Source organism: Medicago sativa, chromosome 3, assembly GCF_051527215.1.
Source record: "Medicago sativa cultivar Bolivia chromosome 3, Bolivia_mono, whole genome shotgun sequence".
Classification (NCBI taxonomy): Eukaryota; Viridiplantae; Streptophyta; class Magnoliopsida; order Fabales; family Fabaceae; genus Medicago; species Medicago sativa.
Window position 1 is genome coordinate 81526645 of NC_140751.1, and position 16414 is coordinate 81543058.

Consider the following 16414-nt stretch of genomic DNA (forward strand, 5'->3'; position numbering starts at 1 on the left):
TAAGGGGGTTTTGCTAGATAGTTGTATCTTTCAAAACATTACATTGTTGTATCTTCCAGAAGAAAAAAAATTACATTGTTGTAAATTGATTCACATCTAGATCAAATCAATTAACAAAGAGAAACATTTTGTAAAGGGTTAAATAAGTTTTTTTTTCCTGATAAATGTATCACATTTTCATTTTTAGTTTCTAAGTGTTTCTTGAGTTAACACATGTAGCCTCGTGTAATGCTAGCTTCCACATTTATTCTCATGTACCATCATGTATTTGGCACTTTTTAGCTAATAAAATGTAATAAATTTCTTTTTTAAAAAAAAATTGGTTGTCCCTCAAGGCCCTCTTTTAGCTAATAAAATGTAATAAATTTCTTTTTTAAAAAAAAATTGGTTGTCCCTCAAGGCCCTATTTTTTTTTGTCACCATATTTGGTCTTCGCAGTTAAAGGATGCACACGTGACACTTATATATAGGGACCGATAACAAAAATGATATATTTATAGAGACAAAAAATAATGTTAAAATAAGTTTTGATCCCTATAATATAACATATTTCGTTTTTAGTCCGTTTATATGGTGTCGCTTTAACTTATTTTAACAACGATGATTAAATATGCTCACTAAAAACATTTGGGGACCATTGTTTAGAGTTTTTTTTTTTTTGTGTGGAAAAAAGGGCCTAATCCAAGTTTAGAGAAATGTTTTAGATGGGCTAAAAACAAAACAAAAAATATTTATAGGGAACAAAATGTTATTTAACTTTCTTTGAAACTTACGGGACCAGTTATTAACTAAAAAAATAAATTAAAATCGCAGTTAATATATCATTTATTTCAAATTAGAAAATCAATTTTGGAAATTAAATCAATCAGATACAATTGTTTTTTTTTTCTCATGAATTAAATATGATCTTTAAAGTCGTACATTTCAATCACAAAATACAACATCAACTACATGCATCAACCACAAGTATATCTTGCAAAATATACATATTTCTTTCGTGAATTAAATATGACTTTTTGAGTCATGTATCTTTTTTCAGAGTCAATATTATATATACTAGCGTAAGGACAAACATGTGTTGTGTGTAAATTAGTTATGATATTTTATATGAAATTTTAATTTTGATTAAAATTATAAGTACGAATATTTGCGACTTTTAAATTGTAACAAACCTTTTGTGAAAAAAAAATTGTAACAAACTTGAGAAACCATGTTCATCTTTTTGAATGGCAACAATAATTTAAGAAATATAATATATTTTTTTTTTACCTTTTTTAATAACACCATCAATATAACATCAATATAAAAATTTGTTTAAGGATATAGTCTGAATAATAAAAAAGTTAGCCCAAAATTCCTATCTTTTTTTATATATAACTAGCGTTTATACGGGCATTCCTTGCCTGTCTATCCACTCTTCTTATTATGCTAATAATTTTAAATTACGAACAGTAGTTTTATGAAATTTTGATTAAAATTAATTTGATTTTGATTAAAATTATAGGTATAGATAATAGATATTTTTCACTTTTATATTGCAACAAACTATACTTATTTTATTAATGATACCAACATTATAATAAATATAATATCTTTCAAAAATAATATAACAAATATATATATAAATTCTTATATTTTTTAATGGCACCAACAAAATAACAGTCTTATAGTCAAACTTGTATAAGGGCATAATTGAAATGAGAAAAAGTCAACCCAAGAAAATCTACTTTCTTTATATATATATATAGTATAGGTATAAATAATATTATTGCTATTATAGTGGGATAGTCCTAAATTAATGAGACTTAATTTTTTTAATTAAAAATTTAAATAATATTGTTAAAGGATAAAATAGTTTAAATAATGGGTAAAATAGGTAAGAAAAAAGTCAACACAAACTCATGTATTCTCTTTATATATAGTATAGATATTAGAAATACAAATGGTTGTAAAGTTCAGCATTACTTACATTTATGTATTTTTTGTACTCCCATTGTCTCAATTTATGTGTCTTTTTTGAATTTTACACAGTTATTGAGAAAATAATCAGTATTGTTGATTTTAATGGTAAAATATGTTTTATTTACTAAAACAACCTTGTTAATTATAGTTGTGGAATAATTAGATGATTGAAACATAACAAATAAAGATATGTTAGTGGAAAAGAATAATAAATGTTGTATTGATATTATAAAATAGACAAATAATTTGAGAAAAAGGAAAATAGTAAAAAGGACACCTGATTTGAGATGGATGAGTATCTATTATCTATCAAATAACTAATTTTAATCACATACAATTTTGTAATGTTGTATTATTTTATGGAAAAATTACATCAATTACAACTTTAAAATTAGACAAGAAACATCAACATGTTCCCTCGTTCATATGCATTTATTCTTTGCATTTTATAATGTGAATCAACATGGTGAGGTAAATAATCACGTAATAACGAGAATGAAGTTGTAAATGTAAATCAACAAGGTGAAGTAAATAATAGAATGTTGTTGTGAATGTGAAACAACATGCTAAAGTGAATAATCCTCTCATAGATGGACACTATTCATAGATGGACACTATCAGAAGAATTAGTTCAATACACAACATAGATGATCGTTGTCTTATTACAAAATTACAAACACATTCTTGAAAATTGATGTGTTAGAGCAATACAAAACTAACAAAATTTAACTTTATTTTGCTAAAATAGTCCACGGTTTCGGTTCTTTATGTACAAGTGTCTTCTTCATTCATATTGTAAAATATATATGTTCTCGTAATAATAACTTAATCGTTCGGTTTTAACAATGTCTTTATATTCTTGTTGATGTTTAGGGATCATCAGACTTAGACAAAACACATTAGCCTTTTTCCTTTTCTTTTGCTTTTATTTTTCCATTTTCATTAATTAAAAGGAGAATGGTAACATAACTACTAAGACCATCCACAATGCAGCACCTCATTTGGGTGCTTAAATGGGTCCCGACTGTACACGTCATTCGTTTTATAATTAATACGTAATAAGCACTCAATCTCTCCAACCCAGCACCTCAAAATAATTATTAATTGGGTCCCAACAATAACTCTATATCATTACATTTTAACAATAATTTTTATACTCATTCATAATTATATAATTTTAAAATATTGAAATAATTTAATTATAAATTATTAAAAAAACAAACAAATTCAAAGAAGGAAAAAATAAAGTAATTAAGTACAGATTTTTTTTTTAAGGAGTAATTGAATACAAGAAATGTCAACTAAAATTTCCAACGGCTATGCTACAAGCAAATTCAAATTCAACTATTTTTTTTAGGGAATCAAATTCAACTATTATTTACAACTATTATATAATTATTTTTTAATATCAAAATAATACAATAATTAAATATATAAAAAAATAGAATTAATTGTACATGTGGGGCCCATGACTAATAGGAGAGAGAGGGTGCCTATACAAGCACCCACCTTCATAAGCACCATATTAATTGGTGTCACAAAGGGGGTGCTTATTCATAATGGTGCTTAATAAGGAAAAGACTCCCCATTGTAGATGGTCTAAGTACTAACATGATTACTACACACTAATATATAACTATAAATTATTTTTAACAAATATCTTAACCACATTGTTTATGGAACCAATATTCATGTTATTAATAGCATAAAACGGCAGAGTACATATTTCTATAAATATGACTATATTCAAGCCATTGAAGTACTCATATTTTCAGATATGCATCATTGACGACACAAAATTCATTGATTTAATTTGTATTTGATCAAAACTAATCTTTCAACTTGAATCAAACAAACCGTGTAAAGACGGAAAATCAAAAGAAACAAAGACATGATGAGGAAATCACAAAAAAAACAAAAGAAAATTGAAAATATGTGAAAATCACTTGTTTAACTCAACGAGAAAATTGTGATTAAAAGGAGAATGTTAACTGGTGCCCTAATATCCTTAAAAAAAACTGGTGCCCTAATAGCATTGGTTAAGCATCCAAAATAAGTAAGTTTTTATTAAAAAGTTGTGCAATTATTATTTGATCAAAAGTAACATTTTATATTTCTAAGATAAAATTTCTATTTATATATTTCTTAACCAATACACGGAGGGCACTGGTTAGCAAATAACTTAATTGTACTTGAAGAGAAAAAATATCAAACCCTCTTGGTGACTAGAAGTTGTGGGTGGTTGCGAGAAAGAGTAGAGCTAACTCAACTTCTTCCAAGTCCTTCAACTAAACTAAAAATGGCTGCCTCTCTTATACTCTCTGCTTCTTTCTCTCCAACCCATCACCCATCTTTGTTCTCTCCCTCTTCTTCCATTTCATATTCCAAACCAAAACCTACTTCTCAACGCTCCTCATACTTCTCATCTCCAAATTCAAATTCAAAACCACTATCTCTCTCTCACAGGTTCAACTTCAGGCTCATTACCCATTCTTCAATAAAGGGAAAAGACTCGAGCTTCGTGGGAGAAGACTCCGCAGCTTTTAGTTTAACGGAACAGAAAATAACTTCATGGATTTATTTCGCCGCAATTTTGGGTGTGGTTCTCTTCATTCTAAATGTGGTATGGATTGATAACTCAACTGGCTTTGGTAAAGCTTTTGTTGATGCTGTTTCAGGGCTCTCCGATTCTCACGAGGTATTGTTGTTTTGTACCCTTTTCACTTCACCATTAACAATCGTTTCAAATTTTAATAACTTTTTCATTGCTCATTTGTTATTTATGTTAGGAAATGCTCATTTTCATGAAGCTTATTGTTTTTCATATAAGCTATAAGCTGTTTTCATAAACTCTTGGAAAATTTATGGAAATAAGCTCAAAACAACTTATGACATTCCATAAGTTCACTCAAACAATCTGACAAGTGCTTATGTTATGTTAGTAGATAAGTTCAAATAATTCAATACAAACAAGCCCATAGCCAAAGAGAAACAACATATAATTGTGTGTTTAGTTTCACCAGAGAGTATCTGAATTGATTTAGCTTCTCGAAATATGTGATTTTGATGGGAAAAATACTGGCATTTGATTACCAATACCCAAACCTGATTTTATCTCGAAATCTCAACTAGTTAGTGTTTATATATCATTTGTGAACTTAACTCTTCAAAAGCTGCATTAGTCGTTGATTTGTGGTTGACCCTTGACATGTTACTCTGCAGGTGGTAATGTTGATCCTAATTCTCATATTTGCGGTTTTCCACAGTGGCATGGCTAGCCTACGGAATACTGGTGAGAAAATCATTGGTGAAAGAGCTTTTCGGGTTATTTTTGCAGGGATATCACTACCTTTAGCTGTCACTACTATTGTAAGCTACTACTTTGTGCCCATATCTTTTCTCCTAATCATATAAGCGAAATGCTTTACTTATTTTGGACACGTTAACATTTCAATATGATAACGGTTTAACGGAAGTTGATTCAAACTAACTTGATTTTTCATCTATGATGCAGGTGTATTTTATTAATCACAGATATGATGGAATTCAACTCTGGCAGCTCCAGAGTACTCCGGGGATTCATCAACTTCTGTGGCTTTCCAATTTCATCTCTTTCTTTTTCCTATATCCTTCAACCTTTAATCTTTTAGAAATTGCAGCAGTTGACAAGCCTAAAATACATCTATATGAAACTGGCATCATAAGAATAACCAGGCATCCACAGGTATTAATCTTAACACTCTATACCAATAAGTTTATGGATAGACATGATTTTTGTGGTCTTTATATCTTTGTTTAATAATTATTCTGTTTTTAATTAAAGTCTAATATTTTGTCGTAAGAAGGCACTTACTTTTCTAGATGCAAACTAACATGCTCAGAACATTAATGATACCTTATATCTATATCTATTAAGAGTAAAATCATATCCTCGTAAAACATCCTCAAGAGTAACATTATATCCTCGTAAAACATCCTCAAATACGTGATAAATTTGTCCAAATGCTCTTCTAAATAGAAATGATTGTCACCTTCTCTATTTAGACACATTTCTTTCATTTGGTTTCAATTGCTCTGAGTGAAGGATTTGTTTTGCTGTTCAGATGGTTGGTCAGGTAATCTGGTGTCTTGCTCATACAATTTGGATTGGGAATTCTGTGGCTGTTGCAGCTTCAATTGGCTTAATTTCACATCATCTATTTGGTGCTTGGAATGGAGATAGGCGATTAGCTCAAAGACATGGAGAAGATTTTGAGATAGTTAAGCGTCGAACAAGTATTGTCCCTTTTGCAGCAATCCTTGATGGCCGTCAAAGATTACCTGCGGATTTCTACAAGGAGTTTATTAGATTACCATACTTAGTAATTACTGCATTAACACTAGGAGCTTACTTTGCACACCCTCTTATGCAGGCTGCTAGTTTCAACCTCCATTGGTAGGTGGAAAGGAAATATCATGTTGTTTTCATGTAAAATCTAATGTATAGGAGCGAAACGCGAATGCCACGTGCTGTAGTGTGCATCAATAGACAGGTCACAGGGATGAAAGATCAAAGAAAATAAAATAGAAATGATTGGAAAAAATAAACCAAAAACCTGACAATGACTGTACACTTGTAAAACATTGTCTCTAAATTGACCCAGAAACAAGGATCTGTCTTGCATAAACCGTGTTCTATGGTGCACATTAAGACTTCATAACTAACTTGTAACTTAAATTTGTTGCTGATTTGTAACTAAACAATCTATAGTTGATCAGTTACATATTATGGATGAGTTACACTACCATAGATCATATGAAGATGTGGTCCATGTTAGAATCACCCATAAAAACAATGGATATGATAGAACACCTAGCTATATTCTAAAAGCAGTGGGACTTTTGGGGAGAAAATGGAAGTAGTTGGTGACGTGGAGCTAGATTCTAGGAGAGTTTGTCATAGATGAGAATTTATTGTGAGTAGAGAGGGGAAGGGGCATTCAGGATTATTGTGGACCAGTCAGGAGCGTAGTTTCTCTGTGGTTAGAAGCTATAGAGCTCTGGTTAGGAGACTCTGGGGATACCGATACTTCATGGATATACAGTATCGGAATTATTTATTTTATTTTTTAGAAAATATTTTACCACTTTAAGGATACTTGCATATCTAGATAGAATACATAGGTAGAATACATGTGAGACATTAGTGAAGAGTACACTGATGATGGTGATGAGAGAAGAGAATTAATTAGTTAGCATTATTCTAACGTAGAGATTAAAATATAGTAGTGTTATAGTCTCAGTAAATAGGCAATTACTCCCCTGAAATTGTAAATTTCGTCAATTACCCCCCAAAATTAACAAAACGTCAATTACCCCCTGAAATTGCACAACGTTAATCAATTTACCCCCTCTGTCAAATTTTTCTGTTAGTCAACATGATGTTTTGCAAATATCCGCCTGAAGTTTTGCACTTATGTGCAAAATGCCCCCCCGAACTTGAAAATTTATATATTTTTTCTTATCCTTAACTCAAAAGATATTAAAGACAAACAATTAACAGTTAACTTTAATATTTTACATTGCTCTTTCATTCTTAAAGGGGTATGTTATTTTATTTTGTTTCTGTTATGCCATTTGATTGTTCAATTCTCCATAACTTATGACTTATTTAAATAGAGACACGCCAATTCACAACAAAGTAAGCTAGAGACACGCATTCCTCCTGAATAATTAATTCTAGTAGTTTCTTAAAATAAGTTTGAATAAAATTATTCTATCTTAAAAATTGAACTAAACATGCAATTTGCTAAAGTAATATGAAGTTATTAATTCGGCATTATTTTTAGAGGATATATTATTATTGTAACCTTAAATATTAAAGATAACCGTTAATTGTTTGTCTTTAATATCTTTTGAGTCAAGGATAAGAAAAAAACATATAAATTTTTAAGTTTAGGGGGCATTTTACACATAAGTGCAAAACTTCAGGGGGGTATTCGCAAAACGTCATGTTGACTAACAGAAAAATTTGACGGAGGGGGTAAATTGATTAACGTTGTGCAATTTCAGGGAGGTAATTGACGTTTTGTTAATTTCAGGGGGGTAATTGACGAAACTTACAATTTCAGGGGGTAATTGCCTATTTACTCGTTATAGTCTAGACAAAGTTTCTATAATAAATTGTGATCGCAAATAATTTCTTTTGTAAACGGTGCTTATTATAACTATATATTCATGAAGAATCATCGATGAATCTTCTTTACAAGAATTTTACATGTACATAATTTTTATTAATAATTCCTTCAAAAATAAATATTTTGTTAACATAATGTTTGTAAGTGTATTTGACGGTTACTTTTAAAACAAAATTTTTTTTTGGTACATCAATTATTTTCTTTTACTGCCCGGTTGTTTCTTCTTCCATATCATACTCAATATAGTAATTGTGTTTTCGTGTACTTTATCCTCTTATCTCATGTGAAAATTACACATTTCAGGATCCATTTCATTGCATTATCAACTCCTATTAACTCGCCATTCCTTTCATTCTTTTGTATGTTATGGTGTACTAGTACCATTCTGCACTTTATTGGCTGCAAAAATAAAATCCTATTTATCTGTTTTCAACTAGCTTGAGATTCCATATTTTTCAGCTGAAACATAAAAAAAATTCCCCAGTTGCTTTCTTTTTGACAAGATTCCCCAGCAGTTGCCCTCACGTTAAAGTTAGTATATTAACACAGTGCTACCATCCATAGTCTTACAGAGTTTGAGAATGATTTTTCACAACAACAAACACTACATAAAACTAAAACAAGTAGCTAAATAATGTCTATTTTAAGTAGGTTCAAAATATTTTTAAAAAAAACTATATATAGAAGATACATAACACATCATAAAGCACCCAAAATTGTTCTTCTTGGAATCATGGCGATACAGATACTGACTAGTCTTGCAATACAAGATTTTAGTAGGACCTACTATATGTATATAGATCTAATACTCTATGATTTATAGGAAGATATATCTGAAGAGGAAGGGAATTAGGATGATGGTATATATGCCGTTTCATCACAAATGCCTTAAGACTCAAGTTGAATGATGTGATAGAATTTTTTTCAATATTAATTCTGTAGAGGAAATGGTGCCAATCACCCCAAGAAGAACCCCAAATATGACTAGAGTAATATTTAGGACTAAGAGAGACCTTGTTATTTTACCCCAAAAAATCTTCATATAGAAAACACATGGAAAAATCAAACAAATGGCTACACTAACTAGGGAACCAGTGAGGCTAAGTACATGCTCAAAATATGGCACCGACAGAGCAAGGGTTAGTATGGACAATAGCAAAAATGAAGCAGCACATCCTCTGATTACCAATTTTGTCCTCCCACTCATAGAATTTGCAAGTGTTTGTTCCAGCTGAATTGAAAAAGGTGAAAATTCAAGTGCATATTTGGTCATAGGTGTCAACACGGTTGCCCAAAGAGCAATCTTTGTTATTATTTGATTTGATGGCATGTTGAGAGTTATTTGAGACTTCACATCATTTCCAAACATTTTTGCACCCATGAATCCCATTGAGGTGTAAAGTGCTGTAGCTATTGTGAAGCTCACAATTGAAACCTGAATTTCACAAACCAAATATTAATTTTGCCAAGTAAACTAATAAATTGCCTCAAAAAAAAAGTACACTAATAAATTAATACATACCTTGGTGAACTTGGAGGGGTCTTTCATGGATTTATACAAATCAGGGAAAACAACATGTCCTCCATAACCAAAGACATAAAGGCCAGATATTGATGGAATATTATGTAACTTGAAGATAGGTATACTATGATTCTTACTAGCTTGAACACCTCCAAAAATTGCTGTGACTGATACACACACAAAAGTGAGAAGAGACATAAGAATACCAAGAGATGAAAGAAAAGATATAGAAGACAAATCTTTGATCCACAAACTAGGCAGAGCAATCAAGACTGCCACCAAAGTTAAGAGCTGTGATGTTGATAATATGGCCAATTTCAGCTTCAGATGTGTCCCCAAATATACTACGATCAAGTTGTCGTGTAATGAGATGGTGTAGGAAACAAGTGCCATGAAGATTTCCATGTAGATGAATGTTGCAACTAAGAATCTTCCCTTTGATCCAAATGCTTGCTTCCCAATATCCACATAACTTGTTAACTTTGGATTCTTTTCAAGACATTTTCCAAGTATATGAGAAGTATAAGCACAGATTACCCCTAGTCCTACTAGCAATAATACAGATGCCCACCCTCCTTTTTCAACAGCATATGGAGTTGATAGTTGCCCCAAACCTGAAATATTTGATTATTTTCAACCTCTTTTTGGATTAAAAATTTCTAATTTATTTGAAGCTTTCAAATAATTATTACTTTTTTATTGAACAAGCCACTTTAGATTATGATTACTTTTTTTTTTTTTTTACAATTAGATTATGATTACTTAATCCTGATTAAACCAAGGTCCCTGATTCTGACTAAGGGACAAAGTTGATCAGTCTTCTCTTTTATAAATTTTATCCGAAAAATAATATCCCAACAGCAAACGCCTAGAACATATCATTTCATATGAAAATTTTATGCAGTGAAATCTCAATCATTCATTTATTTCTAGAGCATGCGGTCAAAGTCGTTAAGAGAGAATTGAAGGGTGGAAATTTCCGCTGGACACCTTCCGGTAAAAATCACACGAAGAGGATCTGTTCCCAGACAACAAATGTTTTCTATGTTTACAAAATATATTCTTTTTGTGTTTCTTGCAACACAAGGAATCACAAATACATAAGCAATATGCAAAATTTACCTATTAGCATTCCCACCATGTTGATAACAGCATGAACAAAAGAACTATCAGCATTAGAATCATGTTCCACATCGACATTGGCGCCTACAGTAGTAGTGTTATTTCTATCAGCAACAACGGTATGATCACAATTGCATTGTTTGTTTTCCTCTACGCAAACATTGCAATTTGGCAACTGCACAGGCAAAGCGACTATGTCATGTTCACGCCTTTGCTTTATACCGTAGTTTAATTGAAGGGATAAGATTTTCCTCAAAGATTTCAGCATCTTAATTATACTAATAAGTTTAGGATAGATAATTTATTTAAGAGGAAACTGATTAGAAGAAGATAACAGAAAGAAGAAAGCATTGAAGTAAGTAATTAAGGTCTTTTAGTAAAATCTGCTTACTAAATGGCATGGAAAATGTATATTTATAGTTGGAAAAAGAGTTTGATGTGGATAAAGATGACATAAGCCATTGTTCATTTGGCCATATTCTTTTGTTGGATTTGTGTGTTAAAGAATCATATCAAATTCAAAAACGTAATGCAATCTTAATTTAAACTTGCAAGAAAAATATAGTGACATTAATAGTGAGAATAAGACGCTGTCATATCAGAAAATATGCACTTTGCATTAAACAATATACACATGTATACTGTGAAGTATGAATATGAATATATCTACTCCTCTAATGTTTTGTAGCCAAAAGAGAGGTAAGTTAGTATGATTATTGATTAGAATTTGGATCTGTTTCTTTCATTCTGTTGTAAGTATTTGGAAATTGGAATCATATACTCAACGTACTTCTAATCTACCCTATTTCCAAAAGTTTCCCACCATGACATAGGCAACATGGATATTTGATTGAACGATATAATAAGAATATGAATACAGTGCATTTCAACATCATAAGATACGGCATAATTATAATATCATATAAAATTAGTACAAATGACTCTAACTAGAAGAAAAAATAAATGTTTAAACATTGTTATTGGGTAATAAAATGTCATCATTTATATTTGCAAGACCTAACAAAACCGCTAACCGGTAATACCGATATTGTTAAAGTGAATATCTTTCGTGGTGTCCCAAATCCAAGATCTTGTGTAAGTTTATAATGGTATTTGTCACTTCGTATATATACCAGAAAAAATATGATCATTTATTTCCATAATTCTTTCCAACTATTTGCTTCAATAATTTATCTCTATCTCTCGTTTCATCAATTTTTTTTAATTCCTATCTCTCTCTTAAATTTTCTCTCCTCTTCTTATTATTATTTATTTATTTCTTTTCTCTTTTATTTTGTTTTCTTTTTTTTAAGGAGAGGAATTAATGGAATGAGAGGATCATAATCCGTAATAATAAGGGCTTCTATGGTCGCGTCTAGAGAAAAAAAAGAGGAGTGGACCCATTTTTTCAATGATGAAATAAAATTTCATTTAGTGAAATATAAAAACTTTTTATAATTTTTTAAATCTTAGTATAAATAGTTTTGTGTATGTTAAATACAAATTCATGCTAATTTTTTTAATACTTTGTCAGATAATTTCTAAAGTAACAGTTACAAAACTAGATTACTAGAAAAAGACTTTACTCCAAATATTTTTCAGAAAATACTTTGTCAAAATATAAATAAATGAGAAATCTGTAGTACCCTATAATTTTTTTTTTTTTTTTCAGAGATAGTACCCTATAATTCTAGCAAGTTAAGTTTATCAACAAAACATGAACTCTATTAAGCTATGACGTCGCTTATGCTCGTATAGCCTTTGCTAGTTGCTACTTCAAGTTAAATACAGCATCTCATTCTCATTATGTACACTAACCCAATCCAAATTAACTCATTGATGATTGGGTTAATTTGGTTCGATTTTAACGTTAACAATACAAATTAGAAACTCAAAACAAAAAACAATTGAATAATTTAAACTCAAAACAAAAAACAATTGAATAATTTACGTATTAGATTTGGACAAGTTCGACTCAAAAAACCCCATAAATAGGTGTGGACTGCACATAAACTCTTCAGTGCCCAAATTTCATCTTAATGGTTATTCCCATTAAGGTTTGATGTTCTTTTTAAAATTTTGGTAGAAACTTTTGATATTCTTTCTTCTATTTTTGTTGGGGCTAAATATTCCATTTCGTACTGCTGAGGAAATTTCATTAGATTACCTACACCAGTTACTGTACAAAGATACCATATTAACGATTCATTTAAAAAAGAAGATACAATTTAGTTGAAAACGGAACGTTACGTATATCCAAATCCAACTAATTGTTAGGGGGAGAAGATTGCTGAACAAATGCAACCAAATAATACGTGTATGTGCTATACTATTTATTCATGACCAAGCTACCTAGTAATAGCGAATAAAATCCGACGTGGACGCCACGTGTGTAATTTTTTATTTTTTAATTAAATTTTTTTATAATATTTACACACGTGGCGTCCACGTGTGCATTGACTTGATCAAAATTGGCCTGGGGCCAAAATTGCAAAATGGACAATACTTAGGGGACGATTTTGTATTTTATTTTATTAGGGGACCAAAATCACAACTTCTTGAAACATAGGGGGCCTAAACTGCTATTAAGCCTTGATTTTATTGTTTTTCTTGTTTTTGTACATATTTATGATGTTATTTGTGTTTATCTTTTTTACACCTTACCTTATTCTTAGGATATATTTTATTTTAATTCAATCTTTACCTTTAAAAAAAAAACAGTTAAAGATTTAAAAGTTTAACTTGTTTTTAGCAAAAAGACTTAATATTAAAATGTATGATTTTAGTAAATGACTTGAACTCAACAAGTTGAATCAGCCTGTTCGTAAATTTGAAATGAGTTGAATTTGAACTAAAACAAGATTTTAGTTGAACTCAATTTAAATTTCAAACTTAATCAATTCTAATGAAATGAGTTGGACTCTTTTCGAATTCAACTTGACTCGCTTGTCACTTCCCCGCATGTACGGGTTTTGTTCCAAATCTCTTTGAAATTCAATTCAGATATTTAAGTTGATGCCTGTGGAGTTATACAAGAGACTAGAAAGGTGGCGTATAGAAATGAAAGGCGTTAAAATAACTTAATGAGAAAAATTTTTGATATTAATTCTTTTTATTATTTTAATGAGGTGTTTGATTTTAATTGGTTTAGTGTAAGAATAATGTGTTGGGTAAGAGTTTACGTAAGAATTTCTCGTAAACTTTTCTCATAGTAAAACACTTAAAACGATCACTTAGCAAACAATCATTTAACAATTGATGAATAATGTCTATATTTAATGATTTTTTTTAAGAGTCTATATATTAAATGTTATTTTCAATATATATTATTAATTAAACTAAATTTTTATTTAAACATTCTTGAACTAATGGGTTTGAGTCTATCGAAAAGAGTTATACTCGCACAACCCGACGAATCAATGTTTGAACTATGACATGGACCGATATTCATATTTAATGTATGATATGTCTCAAATTAAAATTATACATTTAATGTTCTTAATTTTTATATTTTTCTATCAACGCACGTTAGAAACCTCCAATTTAAAATTTAATTTAGGCCTACAAATACATTGGACTAACCTTAATAGAAATAATATAAAAAATGTTCTTGGTAGAATTTCTTCTTACTATCTAACAAGTTAAAGAACCCCACCCACCCGTCTCACATGGGAGTCTCAATCATCAAATTAAAGTAGAACAATAATAATTTTGATGCTTATAATTTCCATTTCTGTATTAAGCTAATACCCATGGGCACAGTTGATTGCGATTCCATGGTCCACCAGTCAGCAGTTCTTGCAACATTGGACCACTTCCACAGTTTTCATCAAGTACTTATCAAAGGAAGTGGGGTCCATGTGGTGTTATTTTCGCTACCATGCACATAATGCGAGTGTGACGTGTTGGGTCCCATGATGTTTGTATCTCAGATGGATCATGTTAGAGTTCAGATTGTTTACTTCACTGGTTACTCCTGTTATCAAGAGCAACATTCATTCATAAGTAATTCAATGTGCATGTCCATATGCAGCTTGTTCAATCATGCCTATCCCTCTTAAGAGATGCATAGTGCTAGAAATGCAGAAATTAGGCCCAGCTCAGTTCCTTTATTTTCTGTACCTAGCAACACAATTAAGGGAAAAGTTTCTTTTTTTATTCTTTTAACGGTTAATGTTGGTAGTGTAGTTAGTATTATGTTGGGAATGAGAATCAAATTCTTCACATACTTATCACTCAACTCCTTAAAGAGCACAAATTAAAGGCAAGAAACCAAAGGTGTTTTTAAAATTTGGATTTGAACGGTAGCTTAACTCAACTATACAAAATCGAGTTATAAGGTGAGAGTTGTTTCACACTTAAAAATATATTTTCATGTAGTATGTAATTAAATATGAGACTTACAATCTCCTCACGGCCAAGATCAACTAGACATAATGATTAATAAGTATGTCAATGTATAATAGGTAAAATTTGATACCATCTTAAAATTTTGTTTGGTCTATCTCAATAGTGCAAAATTGACATGAGAGGTGTCAATGAGAGATCGATTGGTTAATAAACTCCCTCTAAAATGAATGTTTGAAGGAACTAAGTTCAATTTTTGAGTGAAACTTAACAATTATTGATCAGACTTTACTTATTCTCGAATGAACTCTGGATTATTATGATATTTTTTCTTAGGAACTAGATGATTTGTATCACATTTAAAACTTTTGCAAGCAGGATTCAAATATAAAAAATAAAATAAAAAATAGTAACAGTGTAAAATTATAATAATCATTATATAGTTTCTATAAAAAAAAAAAAAAAATCATTATATAGTTGCAATTTTAAAATATTCAGAGCATACAAGTGCGCTTCCTACCGGAAAAAAAGAATGCGCATTTCCTTTCCTGAATCCTACGTAAATCCTCCACTAATGTGTAGAGATATTCTGGTTTAAAAAAAGTTGAAAGAGATTCTATTTTTTAATTTCTTTTTCTATACAAACACCACATACACAGTAATTTTGTGACGAACCTAAATTTGGCATGTCATAAATTACCATGGATGATTTTGGTTTCCAAATATTTTCACAAAACAAGATATATGAATAACTATGATAGTAGAACCGAATGTTTTGGCAGCAAAGGTAATAACATGTCTAGTTGATATAGGAGTACGTTTTTCCCACCTCATGTGAATGAAACAGAACATGTCTGCAGCCGTTTTAAGAATTCTTTAAACAATTCAGCATTTGGTGAATGCCCTTTCAAAGGTAAGGCGTGGTGAAATTGAGATTTTTATTGCAATAAAAAGTTAAATTAACTATATATCGAAACCTTCTATCCCGGGGGATTCATAAAGTAAAAAAAGTCAAATAAAATTAATGAAATTCTTTGGTAAAACTTATGAAAAGGTAGGTATTTGCATGTCATTTTCATTATCAAAATGAACGATATCGTGAAGTTAATTACTGGAGTAGGAAACGCGTTTCAATTAAAACGATAAGTCCACCCCACGTTATTAAAGTACCCTAAGTTACTAAAAATATCGTTAATTATTTGAGACGTGTTGAACTGAAATTTCCATTTCAACTCAACCTTCAGTTTTCAGTCCTTGACAACTTCCAAAGCAAGAGATCGCGGAG

General features: G+C 30.4%; 2 protein-coding genes across 2 annotated transcripts; one reads left to right on the forward strand and one right to left on the reverse strand.

Moving 5' to 3' along the window:
* The first annotated feature begins 4198 nt into the window (after positions 1-4198).
* Positions 4199-6629, forward strand: LOC146940848 (15-cis-zeta-carotene isomerase, chloroplastic-like). Its single transcript, XM_085754597.1, has 4 exons — positions 4199-4660; positions 5185-5331; positions 5477-5686; positions 6066-6629. The coding sequence occupies exons 1-4, from the start codon at positions 4262-4264 to the stop codon at positions 6399-6401; spliced, it is 1092 nt and encodes a 363-aa protein (XP_085610723.1). The 5' UTR covers positions 4199-4261; the 3' UTR covers positions 6402-6629.
* A 2208-nt stretch (positions 6630-8837) lies between these two features.
* On the reverse strand, positions 8838-11457 carry LOC146940849 (Transmembrane amino acid transporter family protein). Its single transcript, XM_085754598.1, has 3 exons — positions 10783-11457; positions 9661-10274; positions 8838-9573 (listed from the first exon to the last, which is right to left on the reverse strand). Exons 1-3 carry the CDS (start codon positions 11048-11050, stop codon positions 9034-9036), a joined length of 1422 nt encoding a protein of 473 aa, XP_085610724.1. The 5' UTR covers positions 11051-11457; the 3' UTR covers positions 8838-9033.
* Positions 11458-16414: the final 4957 nt, after the last annotated feature.